At 36.3% G+C, this 26,087-nt stretch overlaps 1 protein-coding gene across 1 annotated transcript in view; it reads right to left on the bottom strand.

Annotated features, from left to right (window-relative positions):
* The window catches only part of gna12a (guanine nucleotide binding protein (G protein) alpha 12a), a 51,291-nt gene that overhangs the window by 16,887 nt on the left and 8,317 nt on the right, over positions 1–26,087 (bottom strand). Inside the window, exon 2 of the mRNA XM_030144866.1 lies at positions 13,656–13,874. Within this exon, the coding sequence (XP_030000726.1) occupies positions 13,656–13,874 (219 nt within the window). The remainder of the gene's footprint in view (positions 1–13,655; positions 13,875–26,087) is intronic.

The following is a 26,087-nucleotide window of genomic DNA, read 5'->3' as shown; positions in this document are numbered from 1 at the left end:
ATTCATTCATTATTTATTTATTTATTTATTTTTAAAGAATTCTGACTCCTGAATGATGTATAAGGCTGGTATTAATAGTGGTACTGATGGCAGGTTTTTGGTTTATTTATGTACTAAAAACTCCAACAAAGAGAGTCTTGTCTAGTCTAGTCAGTCTTGATCCCTGATGGTCTAGGTCTTGATAGACTCTGGTCTTGGTCATGACTTGGTCTTGGTTTAGGTTGTCTTGAATACAACAGTAATGTCCAGAGTGTGTTTTTATAAGACACTGTGTCCACTGGTCAGGCCATAATTTCTCAGGAGTTTGAGAGAATGTAACAAAGTTTGGCACAAACGTAAACTTGGACTCAAAGACGAACTAATAAGATTTTGGTGTTCAAAGATCAAAAGTCAAAGGCCAAACTTGCGATCTCTCATTTTTCTATTCTCATGAGTCTGAGGTCTCCAAACATCTTGAAGATATTTTTTTTTCTAATTTGACGCAAACTTTTAGTTGAACTATAGGATATAGTGATTACATTTAGGTGGCCAAAGGTTAAAGGTCAAGGTAGGATCTCAAACTTCTCCATTCTTATGAATCTGATGCCTAAGGGCCATCTGGTTTGTTTTTTCCTGATTTGTCGCAAATGCTCGCTTGAACTTAAAGATGTCTTGACTATACTTTGTTGTCTAAAGGTCAAAGGTTGTTTTTCAGCTGAAACTACTAGTAACTGATTAAAAGCCATGAAGATATTATGATGCAAGAATAGTGGAATAATGTAACTGAACTTTGGCTAAGTGCTGACAATAAAAAAATAAAACAATATCGATGTTTTTGATGAGCTTATAAAGTACAAGTAGAACAAACACAGTTTTGGCACGTGATGAACATGCATTTATACTCAGTAAATAACAGTTGGAAAAGATTTTGTAGGAGTTTATCTCACTGGTAGTTCATCTACCTTCATGATTCAAGCACTTAAACCCCCTTTTTGCTATTTTTTATTAAATACTGTAACAATACACACGCCCATAAAAGGAAAGAAATGTTTAATTTCCATTCTACCATTGCTTATCTACTGTAATTAAATCCCTTTGACCATTAATAAGCTTAACTGGGTTGAATTCTATTTTTCATATCACATGCATATTGTCAATTGGAAGCAGTTTGATGTAAACTCCACCACTTTTTCCGTGAAGTTTCCTCTCAGTGTATCCTTGCAGTAGTTCATCTTTTTCCAATGTCAACTAATTGGTTGCCGGCAAAGCTACACTTTCAAAGACGCTTCCTCAACGCTGTAAACATACACACAGCCGAGCAGTAACAGTATCCATATGGTGTTAAATATACAGCCTATAAATACACAGTTACGATCAGCATGACTGAACAGAAAAAACTCATCTGTAAATATGTGAGTATGTGTCTGCTTACAAAGTCCACCACAAGCTGTGAACATGACACTGACATGTGGAAAACTTACATATATTTACACACCCACAACTGCCATTTTACATCAGTTATCCACTCCCATCACATAATATTTCTGTCTTCAGTCAAACTTACAAATGCGATTGTTCTCGCGAATAAAAGTCAAGTTATTGGTCATCTGTTGTACAAAGATTCACTGCACTTTTGGCCCTGAGGGAAATAACCAGAACTTTAGTCATGCAACTCTAGTGGATATTAACCCTTTAAACCCTAAGGGTGTTTTCAGACTGGGTATCTGGATCCGTGCTGTACCTGGATACAATCACACCTTTCCTGCAGATGTTGCATTCACAAGCACGTACTGCGGCCGGTACCCGAGAGTAAGTGGGTGTTACAGGGCCGAAACAGAGAAAGTGAAAAAAAGAGCGACCTTCGTTGTCCCAGATATATCACCACGTGGTTTGGTTGATATGGTGAGCCCGTGCTGCACGGATCCAAGGCTTTTTCAGAAGACAACAGGAGCGCCGTCTATGGTCTTGTGATGATTAAATTACTTCCGTTGTCGGAGTGGTGATTAGGTCACTTCCAGTCTCGGGTACAGATTGCTTTCATGCGGCAACGTCCCGTACTGGAGTCTACACAGTCCGTACACAGGACTACCTTCTTAGCTGGACTCGGGTACGGTGTTCATGCATTTACATTGATAAAATTAAGTGGACTTTGGGGTCCAATGTACTCGGATACCCAGTCTGAAAATGGCCTAAGCCTAAAATGGTCCATCTAGACTTTTTTTTCTTATTTCAACCATAAAAAGGTTAGAAAATATGTTGTGAGTGAGTCGTTTTCCCCATTTTTCTAAAACACTTAGAACTTTCAAAATCTAGCAGTCATTTACAATTTGCAGCATGTTATAATACTGCTAAAACAGCTTACTCTCCAGCTTCTAGTACAGGTGTGGGTGAAATTACCACAATGACCCAATAAAGCCTATAAAGTGCAACATCTCAGGTTTCAGAAACTGTTGGAATTTTTCCAATTGCAAAAACAGTGAAAGAGTTACAGCCATCCAAATTGCATATGTCCAGAGTGTGTCAGCGTTGACACCTCAGGATTTAAAGAGTTAAGTAATCTATAAACATAATGATTCAGTGTTAAACTGGTAATCCACAGTTAAGTTTTATTGTTGTATTTTTACCAAATGAACAGTTACATGAACATTGTGTGCACAGTTGTGGTCAAAAAGCTTCAGTTTTAATTTTTTTCTCCACATGTTTCTGAGGTTCACTGGAGACCGTTTATAAGAACTGTATAAGACTTGACTTTTATTGGCAAATAAATCATATTCTATCAAAGGGTCCATTTTTTTAATTGTTAAAACTTTTGTCCACAACTTTATGGAATAACTTTGGAGTGTTACAGAGTAGTAGATGATGATGTGAAGTGGAGTAATGGCCCTGACCATTACCAATGAAAACATAGGTCGAAATTATGTTTATACCTGTTGCATGTATTTAAACTGTATTCAGATTACATTTAGTGTTATATCCATATTACATAGTTTAATTCTAATGAAATAGAAAGAAGAAAATAGAAATAGAAATCCTACAAAAGAAAACATCCCATAAAAAGAGCAGATAGTTGTACCTTTGAGGTTGTTGGTCTTACCACTACGTCGTATTCCAGTTTATATCCTGTAAACTGGACTTGGCTCTGACTTTTCACATAATACTTGTTTGGAGGATAAATCACTGGCAGTTTGGGTCTTTTCTGGGCTTTTGTTGACAATAAGTAAATATGATTAGCATTCCACTTTAATGATATCGGCAGGCCTGTGCAGCTGTAACATACTGGTTTTATCAGACAGGGACGGGAGATAAGACAAGGCAGTCTGACCTAAAGCTGTGCACGGCTAACACACTCACATTCAGTCTGTTAAAGGAGACAGAAGTAGCCTCCGTCTGACTCCACATTGTTTTGTCACTGATAAATGTGTAACAAGGTAAAGGGTCACATTTACAGCTTGGAACAGAAAGTAAAACTGCTGCATCACTTCCAATAAAACACACATACAGACGCTGCCACCGCGCACTGACAAAGGGAACAGCTGGGATGATGCAGACGCTGTGATACTTCCACTGTGTTGGTAATACTCACTGATCATTCAAGTGTTCCTACTAAACCATTAGGTGCCATTAACAGTCTGCTGGACCCTTTGTAGCCAAATGTGGTTAGTTTTAAAACCAAGCAGATCTGAAGCTGCTGTGTTCCTTACAGACCTCTTTAACCCTTTCATGCATATTGGTCACTACAGTGGACAGTTATTCTACAGCTGTTCTCTCATATTTTCATGGATTTTGTTGTTTTAGTTCCATATCAGCAAACACAGTGGACGCCTATGCATCATCCCATACACTGACATTCATACCATTACTGCAGCTTTGCTGTTCTAGATAAACGTGATCTGCACTAACATGTTTGAGTGTAAAAAAAAAAAAAATTGCATGATGTCCAGCTGAGTGGACATTTTTGTAACTCCATGAAAAATAAGTTAATAAAAAAATTCAATCCCTTTTTTTCTCATGGCTAAAGAGGAATAAAAACACTCAGGAAAAAAAAATCTTGATTATGGTTCTCATAATTCATGCATGAAAGGGTTAAAGTACAGAAAATGTCCCTCAGTTTGTTTGGTTTTCTTTAGACAGACTTGACTGAAAACAGACTCATCTTTTCATTAAAAAAATGAACAAAAACTCTCAACAATCCCTGACTGGTTGGGTAATCAATTTAACATTTGTCATTTACTAGTCAAGTTTACACTGCATTCATTCAGGAGACTCTTTAAAATCATGGTTATAATTAGGCTATTGTTCATACATTGATTATTTCTTGGTTAATCCAGCCACCAGTTTGCATTAATTACATAAGTTTCTGCAATAAAACATTGGTCAATAAAGTTAGTTAGTTAGTTAGTTAGTTAGTTAGTTAGTTTATTTATTTGTTCCTTCCATGAAAGTAGACAACAGAATTTATGCATAAATGCAGCCTACTATTCAGCCTATTTCCTGCTCAAGGATGATGGAGCCTGTGCTAGTGAGGATTAATTAAAGTTTTTAAAGTCTTTTGGGTGGCTCATGTCCCAATATTGAAAGGATAGAAGGATGACATGTGTGACAGCTACAGAAAGGAATATTTTTGTCTTTCAATAGTTTCCTGTGAGTGGTGAACCTGCCCTTGACATCAGAACTGAGGAATAAAATAAATGTCAGTAAATTCAAGAAAAAAAACAGACTTCGCCTCTCACATGTGAATGTGCTGCATAAAACACACGCTTCTAAATCACCAGGTTTATGCAGGTTAAACTAGTCCTGTTTGAATAGTTTCTCCATGAATGTTTCTCATAGCATTAGACGACATCCTCACATCTTTTTTACTTTGTTTGGGCCACGACTTAAATATATCAAGTTTACTATCATGGAGGAAATGAACCTGAACAACCCAATTTAGTAAGAAATTAAAAGTGATTATTTAAATAATAGTTGATTTATTGAATAACTGTCACAGCTCTTCAAACTCCCTTGAGACTGAGAAAATAGTTTTGTCTTGCACTTACTTTCATTTTAAAGGTTCAACATGTTCATGGTTGAAATCTGTTTTTATGCTGGGAGTCGGTCGTTTGTTGACATTAGCTCTTTCTTTAATAACTGTCTGAGTTTCAGCTTCTCCTCTGATTTCATTATTAAGGTCATGTTTTGTTTTTTGTCTTTTTTTTTTCTGCTAAAATCTTCATCTTTGCTGAGGTCGTGATGCCTCCTCTCTACAGCAGCTCCTGTTTAGAAATGGAAATAGAATCTGTTTAAGTCGACCAATATCCATGGCCTGTATCACCGAGAAGGAGTAAGGGGTTAGTGAGGTTTGTTCTGGTTCAGCTCAGGATTTTGAGGATCACAAAGGTGGTTTACATGTTAAACTGACCAATCAATCCTCTTAAAAGATCCTGTGGACCTTGAATACAAAGTGATGTCACAGAGGAACCATTTCGCACACCTGGACATGATCTGATACAACATGAGAATATATCTGAATGATCTGACGTGGACTGAAACAGGCTACCCAAGCTAACTCAACCCTGTTATCATGATGGGATAATATTGTGACTCACTGACCCACTTGTTTACCGTTGTACTTTAACTTTTGATACTGCCCTGTCTGTGCTTGTTGACGTCTGTTGTTTCTTATGTCTTTGCATTTTTGTTTTATTGTCTGTTTGTTAAAAAATGTAAAATCTGTCAAAAATAATGTATAAAAAAAAAAAAATCCTGTGGACCTTGAAGTGTGCATAAAAAAATCCCAGTGATAGGGTCTATGAGGAAGGAGACAATATAGACAATCGACACCATTTGACTTTGTGATGTAGACTAATATATAACCTTAAAACAGAAAATCATTACAGCACTAAAGCTGTGATAACATTTGTCTGTAAGTCTGTTGTGCACCTTGAATTCTGTTCTGTTTTTGTTCTTTAATTAGGTTCAGATGTTAAACAGCACCAGGGTTGAACTGAAATAAAAAAATATGACTGAAAGTGTCTTAGAACAATTGTAACAATTGTAATTATAGTCTGACATAATTGTGTGTAAATGATGTGATACTGATAAGAATATTAATGAGTTTGTTGTGTCTTTCTACTGCAGCTGTGTTGCTTTTAGCCTGTGTTGTCATCTGAATTCCTTGTTCCTATTTTATATTATAGTTCTTGTGCAGCTGTGATTGGTCACCCAGTGTTAACTTTGCCTTTTTTATGTGAACACAATCATAAAGAGAGTCAGAGACCCTGGATAAAACAACTTAGCAATTCCACATAGCTGAATGTTCAGTTTTGTTACAGAAAGAGATCCTGACTCTGCTGAACTTGATACAGTTTCACTTCTCAGTACAACACAAGTCTATTTTATACACTAAACCTTCACATCTTGTCCTCCATAAATTAACCCTTAAAAACTCTTCTCTCAGAATTGAACTCTTCCTCATTGATTTATCACCATTTATTATAATACTACCCTGTACATTTTGTATTTTTCAGTGAAAATCATGTGTTTTCCCATTAGTCATTTGTAGATCATGTTCATAAAAGCTAAGTAAATTCACAGGTTATTATATCAAAATCAGAGAAAACTGAAGAAAGAGTGACTTTTACAGCAAATTATATCATAATGTGAACTTAAAAACAAGTGTCTTCATCCACTGTCATTGATCCAATTCCATGGGTTTTACTGGTGAATCAACGTTGTAGAAGATGACTGTGTTTCCACGTTCACTACGGAGCCTCTGAACGTCCAAATGGGTCATACCTGATGTCCATGAATAGACGACAAACTGTATTTTATACCAATTATTCACGTGTATTGATAGGATTAGTGGATGAAAAGTTATTAAACACTTTGTATCAGTGGTTGCTTTTGGTTGCTGGTGGCTGTTTGGATCTTCAAGGGTTAAACTGATGTTCATGTGTAATATTATTTTTATTTTATTATTACTATTAAAAACACAGACATGACACAAACACATATTTTTATTGGACTGTACTACATTTAGATATTCATATATATATATATATATATATATATATATATATATATATATATATATATATATAGTTTAATATTGTTCTTTTATACTGTATTAATGCTGTTTAAACATGGTTGTTATTTTTTTTTTTTTTTTATAATTTTCATTCTGTCTTTTCATAAATTTTTTCAGTGGTTGTTTGTATCTGTTCACGTCTGGGTAGGGTTATGTGTTGTGTCATGGGTGGATGTTATTTAGAAAATCAAAAATCTCCTTCCTGTATAGCGAATGTCTTATTCATGTTCTCTTATTAATAAAATGACCTTTGAAAGAAAGATGTTCACACATTATATTTGCACTATATTTTTTTTATTAGTATAGTGACTGCTGAGAAGGATGCAGCTAAATTGTTTCTCATTGTATTGTAACAATGGCAATACATTTCTATTCTATTCTATTCTATTCTATTCTATTCTATTCTATTCTATTCTATTCTATTCTATTCTATCACATGTCAGCCACATATTAAAATGTATGTCGAGGATCACTTTGATCTCAAAGAATCTTTATAATGATTGATTGTCTATTTTCCTTTCAATATGATGAGTCATACCGTAAACACTAAAGCTGGCCTCTCATCACTTATGTGACACTTACTGTTTTCCATCAGAATGTGTTAAATATATTCATGATAGTAGAAAAAAAGAGGTGCTGTAATTTTTTGAGTCAGTTCAGATTGTGTTTGGAATAGTGTAATGTGACAGATGGAACTCCACAGGTCTCCATTTTAACATTCTTTATTTCCACTGCGGGGAAAAAATAATTATATCTTTGGGCAAAAAAAAAAAAAAAAAAAGAGATGTGAATAAAAAACAATCATCTGCTTCACTGTGACTTCTTGCTTTGACTTGACAGGTTAAAATAGTTGCTGAGGTTGTCCGGTTACTTCCTCTGCCGATACGGTAACTGGACATTATCAATGCACTTCCAGATTGTCAGCTGTGTGAAAACCAGCTGTGAGAGATCAGCTCCTGAGAACATATCTGCTACTCTTCACTTCACTAAAGAGCAGCTGAAATATTTATAGGACCGAAGGCAAAAACATTTACAGCCAGAGGGAGTACATAATCGGGAAACACATGCTGTAATACTTTTATCAAAGGGTATTTTTTGGCAGTACGCCTCGATGTGACATCTCATAGAACAGAGACATAAAGGAGAGGAATGATGGGTAAGAACTGTGGGCCAAGATATGAGAGTGATTTAAAGAAAAACAGGATGATTTACTAAAGCCAAGTGTTTTGGCTTCTGTCAACTGAATAATGTCAATGACAGAACACAGAGTTGGTCTTCACTGTGGAAATTCATGGGTAGTACTATTCTTTACCAAAACTATTTATCATATAGGACACCATGGATATATTACAACAAAGAAAAAACAAATCGATTTTTTTTTTTTTTTTTGCGGGAGAAATAATCTTCATTTTTCCATAATTTTTTGAGACGAGACAAGTTAAGTTAAGGTAATATAAGTTAAGTTAAATTACATTAATCTACTCTTATGTAAATAAGTACATAGCCTATAGAGGTTTATTACTTGCTACTATTATTATTATTTATTTATTTATTTATTTATTTATTTATTTTTTATTGTTTGTCTTTTGCATTATCTTTATACACATTTCTTCTTGCACTTTATTCTGTTGCTGCCTTGACCAGTGATTTTCCCCATTGAGGGATCAATAAAGTCACATCTCATCTCATCAGATACGATAAAATAAGATAAGATGAGATAAGATAAGATAAGATAAGATAAGATAAGATAAGATAAGATAACTAACTTCCATGATGTCTCCTCAGAGAGTTGCTGATAAACTTGCTTGTTGCGTATTGCCGTGTCAAGCTCACACTGAATCTTTTCATCTTTTCTCTTCACCCATTTTGGAACCTCAGCTGAGCAAGTACTAAAAAAGTAGTACCAGGTACCAGATTCCAGGTTCTTTTTTTGTAATAGAAACGCAAAAAAAGCAGAGTCGAGTTGAGTGGAGGCGAGCCGGTATCATGTAGTGGAAACGCGGCAAAATAGATTAATAAATAGATTGTGAAATAATAAACTACATGCATGGGTAATAACTGATTATACTGCACTTAATGATATTACACATATACTTAACACTACACATTTTTAGTTAGTGGTTCAAATTGGAGTCAACTGTCCTGATTACTCACAGATAAAAAGTGTTTTGAGTCTGTTCTGAATTTGAGGCTCCAGTGTCACATAGACTTCACAGAAACTAAACTTCTATAGGTTAGAGATAACTAAATGTAACACAATTAGTTTTATTCAGACTCCAGTGACTCAGTATAAATAGACATAAAAACACAAAGACAATTTTAATGAGTCAAGAAAGTCGCACTTTGTGGTAAAGATAGTAACGTAACATCTAGTTTTGTGTGAAATGCTTGTGGACAGCATCTCTCGTCACACCTGATTCACATAAGCCAGACATATTTCAGCTTCTTTTTCAATAAGGACGTGAAGAAGCATTAAGAGACAAGAATCATTAAAAGTCTGGTCATGTTGAAGCTGCAGAGACATCTTCAGCAGCTCTGAGCAGATTGTAAATGGAAAAATTATGATGATGCGTCTTCCGTGACATTTCTGTGACTGTGTGTAGTTTTTCATATGCGGATTTTCGTAGTTCAACAGCAGTTCAACTTCAACAGTGCAACTTTCTGGACTTGTATTATCTTTTAGTCTATTTAGACAAATATCCCATGTGTAAATGATGGTTTATTTCTCTCATCACTGACTGAAATATGGGCAGAGCGGGGCGTCCAATAACCGAAGGGTTGGCGGTTCAAATCCCGCTCTGTCCTAGTCATGTGATGTTGTGTCCTTGGGCAAGACACTTCATCCTCCTTCCCTCCAGTGATGCCACTCACACTGGTGTACAGGATGGGGAAGCAAAATTTACAATATTTTGAGGCAGGGATTGAAAGACAGTGTATGACCAGTTAGTTTATTGAAAGTCATGAGAATTTATTTGCCACAAGAAAATGTACATAATAGAAAATGTTTTTATTCTATGTGTCCTCCTTCTTTCTCAATAACTGCCTTCACACGCTTCCTGAAACTTGCGCAAGTGTTCCTCAAATATTCGGGTGACAACTTCTCCCATTCTTCTTTAATAGTATCTTTAAGAAAGTCAACATTGCTGTGTAATGTTCTATTGGTAGCATGTTCTAAAACGCCCCAAATAGCAGAATCCAGAGGGTTTAGATCTGGGCTAGAAGGCGGCCATAAACATGATTCCCAAAAATTGCTAAAGTTGGATTTGTTGCTGTTGTCAACAAGTGTTTTGGTGTTCTTGTGTAAGATTTTAACTTCAAATGATATTTTACTGCATTTCTAACGGTCTTGTTGTCTACCTCAAGTTCAATTGCCATTTTTCTCTTGGATTTGGTTGGATCCTTTAAATTTTGGATTTGAGAGCTTTAATAAAAGCTTTGGTACGTTTTTTGTTGCTTCCTCCACTTCCAGACTTTCTCGTAATAGTTTTGCTCATAGTCATTCTCTTCTTTCCATTATAAACAGTCTTTATGGACACTCCAACTATTTTTGAAATCTCCTTTGGTGTGACGAGTGCATTCAGCAAATCACACACTCTTTGACGTTTGCTTTCCTGATTACTCATATGGGCAAAAGTTTCTGAAAAGGTATGGATAATAGTGTTAGGTATGATTATGACATCAATATATGTTTGGTTTCAAAACAATTGACGTAGTGCCTGCTGAGAAAAAACAACTAAATGTTCATTGTAAATTTTGCTTCCCCACCCTGTATGAACGCATATGAATTTTCGGTGATGGTCAGAGAGGCCGTGAGTGTACGTGCTTTGAGTATGCGTTCATAGAAAAGCGCTATATAAATCTAATCTATTATTATTTTATTAATATAATTTCTTTCTAAATAGCATCCTGTGGGGCTCAACCAGAAGGAGCAGGATTTCACCTTTATATTATTCCATAATACATTACATATTATAATATTATATTATTTAAATATGGTCCAAATAAATGCAATCTGCTCATTTGATGAGGTCAACACACAAATACATTTTCTGACTAATTTCCAACATCTACTTTTATAAAAGCTGATTTTCAGGACAGTGCATTCTGCTCTGGTTATTAAGGCATCTGTTCTCTCCTGAACAGTACAGAAATCCCAGCAGTCTGGTTTCTCAGGATTAGATACTGTGCAGAAACTCAGGGCTGCACCTTATAATAACTGTTATAATAGGAAGAAAAAACTCTTATTAAGGCCACAAACAGACCATGATGCAGAGCAGTCGATTAAAATAAATCCGTCTGTCAGAGGAACAGAAGTGAAGCGTCACAGTTAATCTTTGTACTGGATGTTTGCCATATAGTCTATATTTACTACATCCTAACGTATACTAATGAGATAACTCCAAGTGCTTATGAGTCAGGAAACTGTGGAAGAGTTTGTCAGCAGGGTAAATAAAATCCATTTATTCTTTGCTCCTGTTTTTTCTTGTGAATTCTTTAAATACAGTAATCCAATAAGTAAAAATATAATAACATTACTACTTCTTTAGACAGACGCACAGTTTGAGACATTTCAGTCCCCCTTATGTCCCTCCAATTTCTGCATTGTACAAGAAAATAATGGATAATTTAATAGCCCTAACTTCATTCATTCATTTTCTGATTGTTAAATATGGAAATCCTTTCTTCAGCATGTTAATGTGAGTGGATCTGACATTTAACAAGAGCTTTTATTTGCACATGAGATCTTGAGACACAGTTACAGTCGTAGATGTGGTGGCAACTGATTCAGAGTGACAGACGTTTGATGGATATGCCTCTAAAATGTGTGTTTTCTTTCTTTCTGTGCTGAGTAGTGCTTCTGTAAAACTAATACTGGTTTCTCCGACAAACATGAGCTTTAGTCCATTAATAGCACAAGAGTTTCTGGAAAAATATAGAGTAGTTTTGTAGTTGATGATGACAAACGGCACGACAGACGACTGACAAAACTGAAAAAGGCATCAATGCCAACTAAGTATTGGACCGTGGCCTAAAGAAATGTCTTTGTTTACTCTTAGGAAAGCTCACACATACCCTCAAGGGAAAATCAGGAAGAATTCAATGTATTTGGGCTCCGTTTATAAACTATCTAAGGGGCAAAGATTTATGATGAATGAGAAGTGAAGCTTCTATATAACCTCTGCAAATGAATGTTGAATAATGTAACTGTGGTGAGCACTTATAGACATAGAGGTGTATATGTGACATAATTAATACTTAAATAACAATGCGGGACCATAGGTTTGTCTTAAAAAGGATAAACGCTTTGGTATTATTATTTTTTAAATTATGTAATTAAGTTTATTGCTTACTAATTCATCTACGCACATGTATTTACTATAAAAAAAAAATCTTCCACAACCTTTAGTTTTGTCATTTCTGTAGGGTTGGAATGATATTTGTCTTTTCTAAATAGTCAACAAAAAAAATACAGGAAATATGTGCACACAGCATTAAAAACATGCAAAAACTCTGACCTAAATGGCTACTACAGGCTAAAATCTGTATTTATTATGCCCTCGGAATAAAAGACATGTTAAGTTCAAAGGGAGGTTACCTTAAACACTTGATAGTTTGGCCTGTAGAAGCCGTTTTTTCCTGAAACTTTTATTTTTAGTGCTGTAAATATTTCCTCTACAACCTGGTATCTAAATACACTGAGTAGGATTTGCATGTGTGGAAATTTTGTAACACTGTGAAAACAATAAATGGTGGCCGAAGACTTTTGCACATTACTGTTTATTGTTATTTCTACTTTTTTGTGATTTGTGTTGAAAACTCATTAACCCATAAAGACCCAGTGTTACTTTTGTGGCAATTACAAAAAGGAATTTTTGTGTGTTATCACCATTTACTGTATACATTATCCTCTGCATTTCATGGTTTTTAAGTGAAAATGACACATTTTCCTATATTTAATTGACTGATCATGTAGATGTTCATAAAAGCTCATATTAAAGTTGAGGGTTATTACATCAGAAAGAGAGAAAACTGAAGAAAAAGTGACTTTTTCAGCAAATCTATTATTAACTGAACATAAACCAAGTGTCTCCATCCACTGTCACTGATCCAACTCCATGAGTTTTACTGGTGAATTGTTGGTTGTAAAAGATGACGGTGTTTCCATGTTAACTACGGAGCCTCGGAACGTCCAAATGGGTCATATCTGATGACCGTGAAAAGATGACAAACTGCATTTTACACCAATTATTCACATGGATTGATAGGACTCGTGGATCAGAAGTTAATAATCATTTTAGATCAGTAGATGATTTTAGTTTCCAGTGGCTGATGGGTCTTTATGGGTTAAAAAGGCATCTATTACACCTTAACTTGGAGTAAGTGTTATGAAAATGTTTCCAGAATCATTTTGATCACAATAATATAAAAATGTAAATAAATATACTTGAGGAAAAGACAGAACAGCTCACAGATGATCTTAATCCTGCTCTACAGCTGTTGGAAGCATCTTTTCTTATTAAAGCTGAAGATTTGTCATCATTTTGGAGTGAAGAACTCCTTAAACACTCTGGCACTCATCCATTTCTCCATCTTTTAATGCACTCACCAGCTGGAACTCGGAGCGCCGTGCGTAGGCCTCCTGAATGCCTGCGTCGGCCCAGAGCGCGCTCAGTGCCATCACGTACAGCTGAAACTCGCTGGGCTCCACCCCCGAGGCGCCCACTCGGCCCTCCCACGACATCACCAGCATGCCCTGCTTCTCGTTCTCACAGCTCTGCCAGCTGATGCCCAGCTTGTCTCGGGCGTCCACCAGCACCCGCATGCCCTGCAAAAACACACATGACAGCAGCGTTTACACAGACGGCAACCCAGCGGAATGGAACAACAGCTGCTTTTGTAATATCAGCAATTATGTGCATTTATTTCAGATATTATACACATATGGCATGTGCTGCTTCCTGAACAAACGTCAACAGAGTCTAGTGTTACTTGTAAACAGGGGGTAGTTTTAATAGTGCAGCACATGTGTCTGGGAGTCCATGTGTGGGTTCTGGTGGTTTTCTGAGGAGAACCATGTGGACTGATCTGTGTGGGAGGTCGCCTCCTGAATGATCAAAACCAACCAACCAACCAACAGACAGATAGGCCATGTTGTCGATCTGTTCTTCCATCTCTTCTTGTTCTTCTACTTTTTTTTTATTCATTGCTTCCACTTACTCCATTTTAACATGTCTCACATCTGTTTGGAAGAACATGTGCTCTAAATTTTTGATGACATGTTGGCTTACCACTTCAACCAGTTTCTTATTTTATTTATTTAGTTGAGACTCTTCCAAACTTTCTTTCTTGCCATCCCACTTGAGCTATTTCACAGTAGACCTTATCTATAAATCATGAGAAAAGCAAATTTGTACATAAATAAAACATTTTTGATTATGTGTACCATTATTTCCAAATTAGATTATGGGATTATTTGGAATAAGTGATAGTAATTTGCCATTTTTTATTGTGTAATATGCAAGATTGAAAGCATTTATTGTTGTGTGAGGAAACACGTTCCCTGTACAATGAAATTCTTGCTTTGCTGTCCGCAGAATGCCAAAATGTCTAAATAGATAAAAGATCAAAATAAAAAAAAAATTGAACAATGTAGATATAAATAGTGCAAAAATATATATAGTCATACAGAGAGGTGAAGTCCCGCCTCAATGGGACCTTACTTAAAAAAAAAAAAAAAAAAAACACAAACTGCATTACAGTTAATGAAGTTAATGAAGCTTTTTCTTTTTTTTTTTTAAATCTTGTTTTAGTTATGCATCATTTGCACATATGATGTTTGACAGTGTGAGACAATTTTACAAGGTAGGAAAGTCAGTGTTTGTTGTAAAACTGTTCTTTATTTTTATATTTGACCTTTATTTAACCAGGTAGGTCAATTTAGAATTAATTCTCATTTACAATGATGACGTGGCCAAGAGGAAGCACAAGAACAGGGTAAACAAACAACAAAAAAGGATTCATTCAGAACAACCAATAAAACCATTCATAACAGTTGTATGTATAAAATAATATGACAGGTGAAAAAGTCACAAAATGTTGCCTTCACTAAATTAAGAAAAAAGTGGAATGAATGAGTTTAAGTGTCTGCTGTAGATGATTCCAGTCATAAGTGGCAGAAAACTGAAATGACCAGACACCAATAGTAATAAGTAAATGGATAAAGCTGCTGGAACGAAGAACACGACTGAAGTTATGGATGTCGTGAAAGAGCAAAGACAAGATGGAGTTTTACTGGTTAGTGTTGAAATATCAGATGGTGAAAATACAGCCACAGACAGACTACACACACACCTGAACGTTAACAGAGGTGATGATGTCTCTGTAGCTTCTATATGATCAGAGTTGTAGTGATTTTTGTCTCTTAAAGCTGTTTTACTTCACTCTTGAAAAACAAGGTGAAAAACACCAAGGTAACATCGTTTTGCTGTCGGTAACGTGTATCATGAGCAATAAGAGATGTACTAACAAAGCCAGATGTTAAGAATAGATTAGATTAGATTAGATTAGATTAGATTAGATTAGATTAGATTAGATTAGATTAGATTAGATTAGATTAGATTTAATTTATTGGTCCCCGTGGGGAAATTTGTCTTCACTGACTGAAACATTACAAGAAAAAGATAACATAACATTACAAGAAAAAGACAGCAACATTATACAACACCGACAACAACAACAACAGTAGGGGTAGGCATAACAAAAAGAGACATTGATGGAGTGACAGGTAGCAGACTGGTCAACCTGTCAGCGGGGCCTGGTGTAAGTTACTGCCTTTGCCACAAAATACAACTTTCTTGGTGCAAAAAACCTTTTAACCTGACAAACATAAACAGTACCAACAGTCCCTCCCCATTGACCACTGCTCCTGTTTTTTTCTGATGTTACACTGGAAGTTGTGTGACTTCACCTCTTTAATGTCCAGCAATATTTCTTCTTGTTGAAAGTTTTGTGAAAATTAAATAAATAAATAAATAAATAAATAAATAAATAAATAAAATATATATACACCTCCCTTTTTTTCCTTCTGTCTGTGATATTTTGTACCTATGTTTAAGTGTAAGTTTGTGTCTCACAAACTCTGTTACGTTGGTTTAGGACTATAGGTGGCTTGCTTTGTGATGTTTTTTGTTTTGTTGTATGTGTGTTTTGTATATGTTCTGTTCTGTATAAAAACAACAATTCCTATTGTTTAGACTTTTTTTGCACTACTGCTGTAAAAAAAAAAAAAAAAAAAAAAAAAAAAAAAAAATCAATAAAAAATAACTGTGGAAAGTTTTGTGAAAATTAAGTAATGACTAAACAAAATCTCCCATTTTCACAGGGGACTGGTCTAGCCAAAGATCCTCTTGGCTTCACCAATGATATGAAATGGTTCACTTCCTGTCTCCTAAATGGGCATGAACAGAAGGGTTGAAAACAGCTGATGTAAATTAATTAGGTCCAAATACATATATACTAAATGTTAAAAGCTAACTTGCTTTATTATCCTTGTAGGGAAATTCAGTCATTTTACCCATAATAATACACAGACAGAACCTAGCATTAACAATTAGCACACATTAGGAGCAGTGAGCTACGACTGAGGATGGCACTATTAGTGGTCAGTGGCAATGACAGGAGAATAAACCTATATGTACGTGCTTTTAATGGCAGAAAAAAACCGAAGGAAACTGGCATGGTGTGGATAGAACAGGTAAACTCAACATGGAAGTGCTCACCACTGTGCCACCGCGTCACCATTATACAAATATACACAAGTAGCGTGTGTTTACTGGTAAGTGACAATAATTTATCAGAAGTGTTGTGTTTGTTTTTAGCTCCTCCAGATGAGATTTGTGTTGCCAGATCTTGTGAATGTTCTTCTCTATGTATAATAAAAATGTCAGAATGTTCAGAAGGTATATGGTCTCATTTAAAATGGGTCCAGCATTTACTTGGGTGACTCTGGGCCAAAAGAAAATCTATAAATCACTTCCTCCATTAGTACAACTGGGACTGGATTTACTGACAGTTTCCTTAAAGGGTGGGACCGTAGAGAAACCATGTGACATTGAAACAGGAAGTCACGTTCCAGTTAACCATGTTCTTATGGGTCTTTAGTATGACATCGGTACAACATGTGACTTATAAATGACCTCCCTGCATCTGTGTTACATTCAGTGCACTCACACAGGGCAGGAAAAGCCTGCGTTTTACCTAAATATACTGACATTATACACTAGACGTGATACCATCACTCATAATTAATCATCTACCACATGAATAAATAAATAAATAAATAAATGTTCCTTATTAAATGCTGCCATAAATGTCATCCATGATCTCACCTTTGCAGTTTTCATTCTTCTGGAGGATTTTGAGTCTCCATGCTGTGTCACAACATGAGCCTTTTAAATTCATAACCCAAAACACTTTTAAGCTTTCATTATAATAACCACAATTTATAATCACAGCCTCTATAATTCTGAACAAGGAAACGGAGAACAAATAAACAGAGGAAAGAAAAAAAGCTGGAAATCACTGAGATGTCAGCGTGTACAGTACTAATTTCTTCATGATTTTCAATGCTTCGTACTGTTTTTGTCTGTGCTTTTACAGAGGCTGCACTGGCAATTATGACTGACAGCTCTGACAGCATTTTTGGAAGATTTTAATGGGTGCTCATGTCACTAAACAGACACATTCACAGAAAGAGCAAACTCTAATCCATCCACCAGACGAGCAAAATCTCAAAAGATGATGACAGAGATGATATTTATGGCTGCATGCAGTATTGAATATTTGTTTTTGTGTGGTAGCTTTTTAATGAGTCTGTGCATCATGTCAGTAAATTGGAGTAAAACGCAGATTTCTATTATTCTATGCAAACACAAAGCCACAAAAGCCTGATTCACATGGGACTAGTATTACTTGGTGAACCTTTGGTAAATTTTAATAATTGCAGAGGTCATCTGTGATCTTAGTCCCGTGTGAATCTGCCATGTCTATAATTTGTTACAATTCCACCACAAACTATCCACCCTATTTCAGCAAACACAGAACTCTTGTGATAATATTAGAGTACCAAGTTGAAATCTCTCTCATTTCTGGTGTTTTGTAACATTCTTTGTTTCTGTTGTGCATTTAGGCCTACTGTGTGTACTTCATAGTCATGGATTATGGGGACCACTGGTGTAGTTCAGGGTATACGGCGGTATATGGGGTATACCTACTTATTATTCAGTCATTATTGTGTATACCCACTTCTAAATCCCCCTCATGCACCATTCAGTAGTATCTGAGCCAAATTTCCCACTTTTTCCCCCTTGGATGGTGAAGCCATGACCCGCCCTACTCTGCCTCTAATTGGCTAGTACTCACTGCCGTCACTGGTTAGATTGGTTAACTTTAGGCATGAGGACTGATGAGCCAATCAGAGGCAAAGTAGGGCGGGTCATTCCGAGGAAAACATTGCTGACTAGTGCAGGCCACCTCTGGAACCTGATTGGACACCTCAGGTACAAGTGCCACCCCAGCTGATTGACAGGTCACTGCACGTCTCGTTGAAAGATGCACGATTATTGGAAATGCGAATGAGAAAGGCAGAAAAAACGTCTTTCAAGTGAGTGACACATATTGAGAGGACCTGCTTTCATGGAATACATACAATTGTGGTTTCAGTAACTGAAAACGCTGGTTTCATGTGGACGAAAGGCTAAACTTTTGTGGATATGACCAAAACCATCTTCGTACGGACAGAGCCTAAAACAGACTTCACTTATCCTGAGTGAATGCACCACAAACAGAAATGTGTGTGTGTGTGTGTGTGTGTGTGTGTGTGTGGGGGGGGGGGTATATTTCCAAATCACAACAGTACAGTGCAAATAAGGCATTAGTTCAGGAGTTGGCAGCCTTTATCTATAAAGTCCTTTTTTTTTTTTTCAGGAAGTGGAGCTGCAAAAATATCTGCCTTTAAAATGATACCAAACATTAACACATGTTTTTGAGCAATAAGCAGAATTATATGACTCAGTTTTAATGAAATGCATCAATGACAGTAATAATTAACTTAAAAATCAAGACAAATTCTGCTGAACCTCATTCATTTTCTAAAGGACTTTGATTGTTCTGCTTTGAACCACTAGACTCACATGGAGGCAGCAATTTTGCCTCCTACAACCACCCTCTTGGTTGGTTAATTTTCAATCAGAAATAACATATTAAAGCACCACAGAGACACCACAACACAGTCTGAAGTACTGCTCTTTTTTGTCAGTGAATTCGGGTTTTATTTATGAGGCGTCAGGGCTTTAGTTCCCCATTCGGCTAGAGCCATGATGGTGAGGAAAAAATGTTAAAAATATTCCAAATACAGCATATGTGTAAATGGATATTGATTTTCACAAGGCCTTTCTCAGGTGGTAAAACAAATACAAAAACTCTAAACCTGTCAGAACCTCATAAATGACTTGTGATTTTCATTCTCACACCCACACCTGGACATTCAGACGCCGATCACCAAATTCTCAGCCTGTTTCCAACTGTACATTTTAAATACACATTCTCTTGGGTTCCACAGCCTATTTTTAATGCATTGTTGACTTTTTTTTTTTTTTTTTTAAATCATAAATTCAATTCATTTGTGCATGAAATGAATATCTCGTGTCAGTTTGTAAAATAAACTAGAAGCACTCGGAGAGCGCAGACCTCCGCCAAGGCTGATCAGTGGGCCCCCCCGTGGGCCCCCCCACGCCAAGGAGGTGATGTTTTTGCCAGGGTTTGTTTGTCTGTCTGTTTGTTTGTTTGTCTGTCCGTTAGTGTGCAACATAACTCAAAAAGTTATGGACAGATTTTGATGAAATTTTCTGGTCTGCGCCCCCCCCGTGGGCCCCCCCACCCCCAATCACCACCAAAATTTAATAATTTCTTCCTTATCCCATTTCCAACAAACCCTGAAAATTTCATCCAAATCTGTCCATAACTTTTTGAGTTATGTTGCACACTAACGGACAGACAAACAAACAAACAGACAAACAAACAAACCCTGGCAAAAACATAACCTCCTTGGCGAAGGTAAAGATACTTTGAAAATAAATATAACAAGCAAGACTGTGTTGTAGTGTAAAATACATATAATAAAAATTGTCTTAATGAAAGTTAGGAGTCATTTAAAGCCTACTATGATGAATGTTAACTGTAAAAAATAAGCACTATATTTCCATAGTGAACCACAAGAGAGACACGGGTTGTAGACCTCTGATTTAGCTGAATCTGTTGTTATTCTGTGATCATTTTTATGCATAAATCATAGCTCAAAACACACATTAAATAAATTAAGCTTGTTTTCCATGGCTATTGATTAACAGTGTATAGGATTCGGCTGTGAGCAAAAGCAGCGAATCAGAAAAGTGTCCCAGAGGGCACAGGAGGTTAAATGATGTGTGTGGTGTGAGTCTTTCAATGAGTAATGATCAACTAATTCTTCTTGTGTTCATTTCCACATCATATTATCAGACTGAAAAATCTTTAAATGCCTGTAATATCACCTCCTGCTGACCACGTCTAACCTCACCTTGACGCTCCTCACCACATTAGGAACAAAAACACCCATAAAACTAACATGGATTTCATCTCCTTAAACCAGTGTTTTTTAACTGTGAGGTCGCCTGGAATTCAAATGGGGTCGTCTGAAATTTCTAGTAAGCAATAAAAAAAAAAAAGACGTACTAATAAAAAAATATATGGTGAGTTGAGCGAGACAATCATACAATACATAATACATGACACATACTGTACATGAATACATAAAAGACATGACAAACTGAAGCTGAAACTGAAGCACTGTGGTACTGTTTATCTTTCAAATGTTCATTGTGGCTGGTTTAAGATGCTGCAGCTCTTTCATAATTCATAGTTTGAGTTATTGTTTGTTCAGTATTCATTGTCAGCCTTGTAAATGCAAGCTGGACTGACTGTACATATCCTGACCAAGGAAAATAAAATTCCCACTTTGTGCAGTAATCTACACCTGGCTTTTCTGCCTGCGTCCATAATAATACACATTATATACACTAAATATCATCTAAAATTAACATTTATTTGCAACATAGTATAGCAAACTATTACATGATCAAAAACAAATTAATTTTAGCAAAAAAAAAGTCTGTTTTGAATGTTTAGGGTTCACCAGAAATTTGTGATGTTAAAATGAGGTCACGAGCCAAAAAAGGTTGGGAACCACTGCCTGAAACAGCATGCAGAAGGGAGAAATTAAAAGTAAAATAGGCAATAAATCAGAAAATCTGAAAAGTAAGCAAGCAGGAACACATGCGTAACCTTATAATAGAACATGTATCAGAGTCCAGGAAGTGAATTACTAACAGACAGTCAGTGTGAATGAACTCTGAGTCACATCCACTCACAAACCCTGCAGTACTCCACATTTTTTCCTGTCTATACACCAGCCTCAACTTATCAATATACCGTCCTGTGTATTCTACCCATAATCCTCTGCATTGTTGTCTGTCTCCCTTCCTGTATGCCTGTTTGTTTTTGTGTTGCTCAGCCTGTCTGTTCTGTTCGTACACTAACCCTGTAACTATGTCCTAATTCAGGGGCTCAGTGTGTATTTCTATGTCAAAATACACCAAAACTCAAGCAGTCTGACACGGGCCAACCTGTTTCAACATCTCCTAAAAATGTTGATGTTGAATCTAGGCTTCGTTTTGCCCAAATTTGGAGCATCACTGACAGTGCCCTTCTCGTACTCTGTTATAAGCCGGTTGAGTTTTACCGACATGTTCAGGTAATTTGTCATGAAAGATGAGGAATGTTAAGCAGATTTCCTTTGACCCATGTATCACTTTTTCTGTTATACTTCATATTCTTATCTGTCTATTTGATATGATTTTTATTGTGTTTTTCTTTCACTTAACTGCAGGTTTTAACAAAAAAAAAAAAAGCTGTTGTTTTCAGCCCAGCTTTACTGTGACTGCCTATTAGGCCAATTTGAGGTCATTTATTTTGTTTCATTTTTATACAAACCAGCGGAGTGGAGTAACATGTGAAAAAGTGGAAAAGTAAGTGGACCATACTAATACCTTCGTTGATACCCTGCCTACCAAGGAACTACTTTTGAGTCTGAAAAAAAAAATGCAAACAAAAAGAGAGAGAGAAAGGAAAATGTAAAGACCGTGTCCTCAAAAGAATTTGGTGAGAAATCGGTTCACAAATTTTGTAGGTTGAAGTTTTCAAAAATTTGTAAAAAAAAAAAAAAAAAAAAAATCTCCCAATTTTAATTCAGCTATTAAACTGTACACTGGACCTCTCCTAGTGGTGAAGAATATGTGTCAAATCAGGTGAATAGTGAATATATTCTTATATAAAAACAGTTTCCAAGATCAGAGACATACATTTCTGAGTAAGAACACTTAAATATTCTGTGACATTTAAGTGCTGAATTTCTAGAAAAAAATTAAAGGAGGAAAACACTGAAGGAGAATATGAAGACTGCAAATTTAATCTCAGTTTTTTCTTGTAAATTTACTTATATTTCTCACCCTGTCTAAGTTTCTACCTGTCATTATACTTCACAAATAAATGGACATTAAAGGATTTTAAAGGGGTTGTATATTGTGTTGATATTCCAAATGTTCAACAACAGCAAAAAGTGTCTTACCAGAACACACTTAAGATCAAAACCACCAACGAATCCACCCAATATATCCACAGACTATATCACTCACTGAACGAAGTATAAAACTCACTGCTCACTCACATCTGTATTATGGTATCATAAAGTTTTCTTCATCAAAATAAATCTCACAGATGTTGATTTTTACAGTCGCTCAAAATAACACAGTGTCTTACAATCATCATGTGCTGCATCAGCTGATAGTTTACATTATACCTCTGTTCGCTTAGCTCTGTTTTTAGACAGAAAACAACATCAAACTCCATTCTTTATGTTTACAGCTGTGTCCAGTGGAGAAAACAACATCAGCAATTCTAATTTTAATCACTTTATCGATTTCTTTGACTTTAGAAGTTGTTTTTCAGTGGTTTTCATGCCATCTGGTCACTTTCTGATGTGGTGTTAGTTGTCCTCACGGGACACCGACAGAATGACTCACTACTCCCTCTAGTGGTCACATCAATCCTCCGGGCCATTGCTGTATATATATTCAGTTCATATCGCTACAATCCACTACATTGGCATCTTTGACAGAACGTTGCAGCTCTTTCTTCTAAACACTATCATGCTAACATTAGGTCATATCTGAAAATAATTTAAAAATACTAGATACAATGCTTTTAAAACATGAATTTAACATTAAATCAATAAATATTCTTCCCATTCTGCTGATTGTATCTATTTGTTTAAAAAAACAATAACCAACTATTCAGTTTTTTCTTTTATTTTGTTTATAATCTTTTTTATTAGGACACATTTTCAGTATATATATCCTGTCAGTACAGCAATAAGCAAGTCCAGTTTTCCAAAAACCAACTAACAAAAACTTAAATTTAAAAAAAAAAAAAAAGAGTGTTGTGAATTTAGTGAATAAGTGGGCAAGGTGTTATATCAGTTTCTAGAACTGTAGACATAATCTTAATAAAAATTCTTCCACAAACCGACAACCTTGAGCAGAACCAAAAGGTATGAGCAAGGAGTGATGGGAAAGAGGCATGTCTATTACATGCTTCAGCTATTCAGCTCTGGTGTTGAAGTGAAAAACACTGTTAAAATCATATTTGTTAACTTCTGTGTTTCATTTTCATTTTATTTGATTTCTACATGATCTGACCTTTCTAAAATTTCTTCCTGTGTTTCATGTTTTTCTGATTGTGTGAGTCACCTTGTAACTTTCCAGAAGACACTACTGAAAACAACCATCTTACTTATTGACTAACCAACATGGTATTCAAATTTATGGTCTGCTGAGGGGGATTTCCATGTTTGACTTTACGAGTTGACAGGGACCGCCCGAATGCACCATTAGTTTTAGGAGCTGCAGCTGAGTCTGAAGGAGACACTGCTCAATAAAAACACCAGATGACGTTCATAGAGACTTGTACAGACTTTTCACAGCTGAATGGTGAGTTTCTTGGAGTTTTACATCCCATCAGACCAAATGGAACCATGATGCCTGAGACTAACTTGACGCTGGCAGTCGTCTGAGATGCATTTATTATTTCATAGCCATATAATTGTTTACAACACACACAGGTGAATGTCTAGGGCTTGGACATTGAGATAGTGGACACTATTCAACACCTGGGTGTTCACCTCAATAACTCATTAACCCCTGAGACATTATTTCAGTTTCAATGGGCTGCTTGGAATTTGCAAAAGTGTCATAAAAGCTCCTGAGTATGTGCTTTTGTTTCTTTTCATCAGGAATCCTTTTACGTTCAGATCTTGCAGTGGTTTTGACTTACTGTGTGTTTTAGGGTCAAAACAGGGTGGAATGACAGAAAATGACAAAGAGAGTAATTTTTAGTAGTAGTTTTACAGGTTTTTACTAAATAAAGCACTCAGAATGTACATCAATTAGAGATTTAGGATGTTGAACATGAACTGGAACACACTGAACAATAAATTTGAATTTTGGTCCAGTAGTTTTTGTTTTAGGGCTCTTTTTTCTAAATCAGTCCAGCTGCTTTTTGACACCTGGCTGAACTCAATTACACGGTCAAAACTCAGTAAAAACACAGTAAAGAAAAATGAAGGAAAATCACAATACTGCAAACAACTGAAAAAACAAAAAATGACAAAGAAACTGTAAAAAAAAAATAAAAAAGACCAAACCGTCTATTTTAATAGAGTCGGTGTCATTCACTGCTCTGTGTTTTGCCCCCCCCCCCCCATTACACAGGTGGTGGGGTGTGCACTGAGCATGCTCAGATGTCTATGGAAAGCACATGGTCTTTTCTCTCAGCACATTTTGAAATTTTTCCTATTGAGCAAACTGTTTCATTTTTCTGAATATTTAAAATAAATCATACATTCAGAACGCTCACCACAGACACATCAGGGGTTAAAGGGTTAACAAACTGGACTGGACTGACATACCAATGCCCTCTTCAAGAAGGGCCAGAGTCGCCTCCACCTGCTGAGGAGTCTGAGGTCCTTCAAAGTGGGCAGGGCTCTTCTCCAGACGTTTATGATACTGTGGTGGCGTCTGCAGTAATCTGAGGTATCATGTACTGGAGAGCGGACAGTATGGACAGAAACAGGACGAGACTGAACAAACTGGTTAAGTCTTAGGCTGCCCGCTGGACTCCATCAAGGAGGTGGCGGACAGAAGGATGTTGGCCAAGCTGACATCTTTCACTGACAACCCCTCCCACCCCCCGTATCAACCTGTAGAGGCCCCGAGTAGCTCCTTCAGCACCAGACTTTTACATCCTCAGTGCAAAAAGGAACAATACCACAGGTCATTCCTCCCACAGCTGTCAGACTATACAACAGTTCACACCAGGTGAATATGCAATCACAATGTAAATATATTAATAATATTTAACTTTAATTCTATATTCATACAAATATTCATAAAAATACTAGGGCTGTCAAAATTAATGGATTGACGCAGATTAATCCATCATCATGATTAATTTGATTAAAAATTTTAACGCAATTAACCCATCTGCAGAATGACTCTGAACATCTCTGCCAACACATTTGGGGCAGTTTGTCCAAGTAAAGTTACCGTCACACATGAACAAATGGACAGTTGATCTGGTAGTGACAGGCAGCAGAACCAACCCATAAAAATGGAAGACACTAAACAGCATGTTGGCCCTCTGGATGGAAATATGAGGACAAAAAAAACAAGACGGAACAGTCGATACATAAAGAATTATGCTCAGTCTGTAGGAAGGAGGGTTTTTTTCCACCAAAGCACTTCTGTCTTAAAATAGCACATTAACACGAAGCATACGTTAGTCAGGGATTGTCCTAGCACTTCGGCTAACACATCACCCAGCTTGTGACAAA

Source organism: Sphaeramia orbicularis, chromosome 1, assembly GCF_902148855.1.
Source record: "Sphaeramia orbicularis chromosome 1, fSphaOr1.1, whole genome shotgun sequence".
NCBI lineage: Eukaryota > Metazoa > Chordata > Actinopteri > Kurtiformes > Apogonidae > Sphaeramia > Sphaeramia orbicularis.
This window is presented reverse-complemented; position numbering and strand designations above follow the sequence as displayed.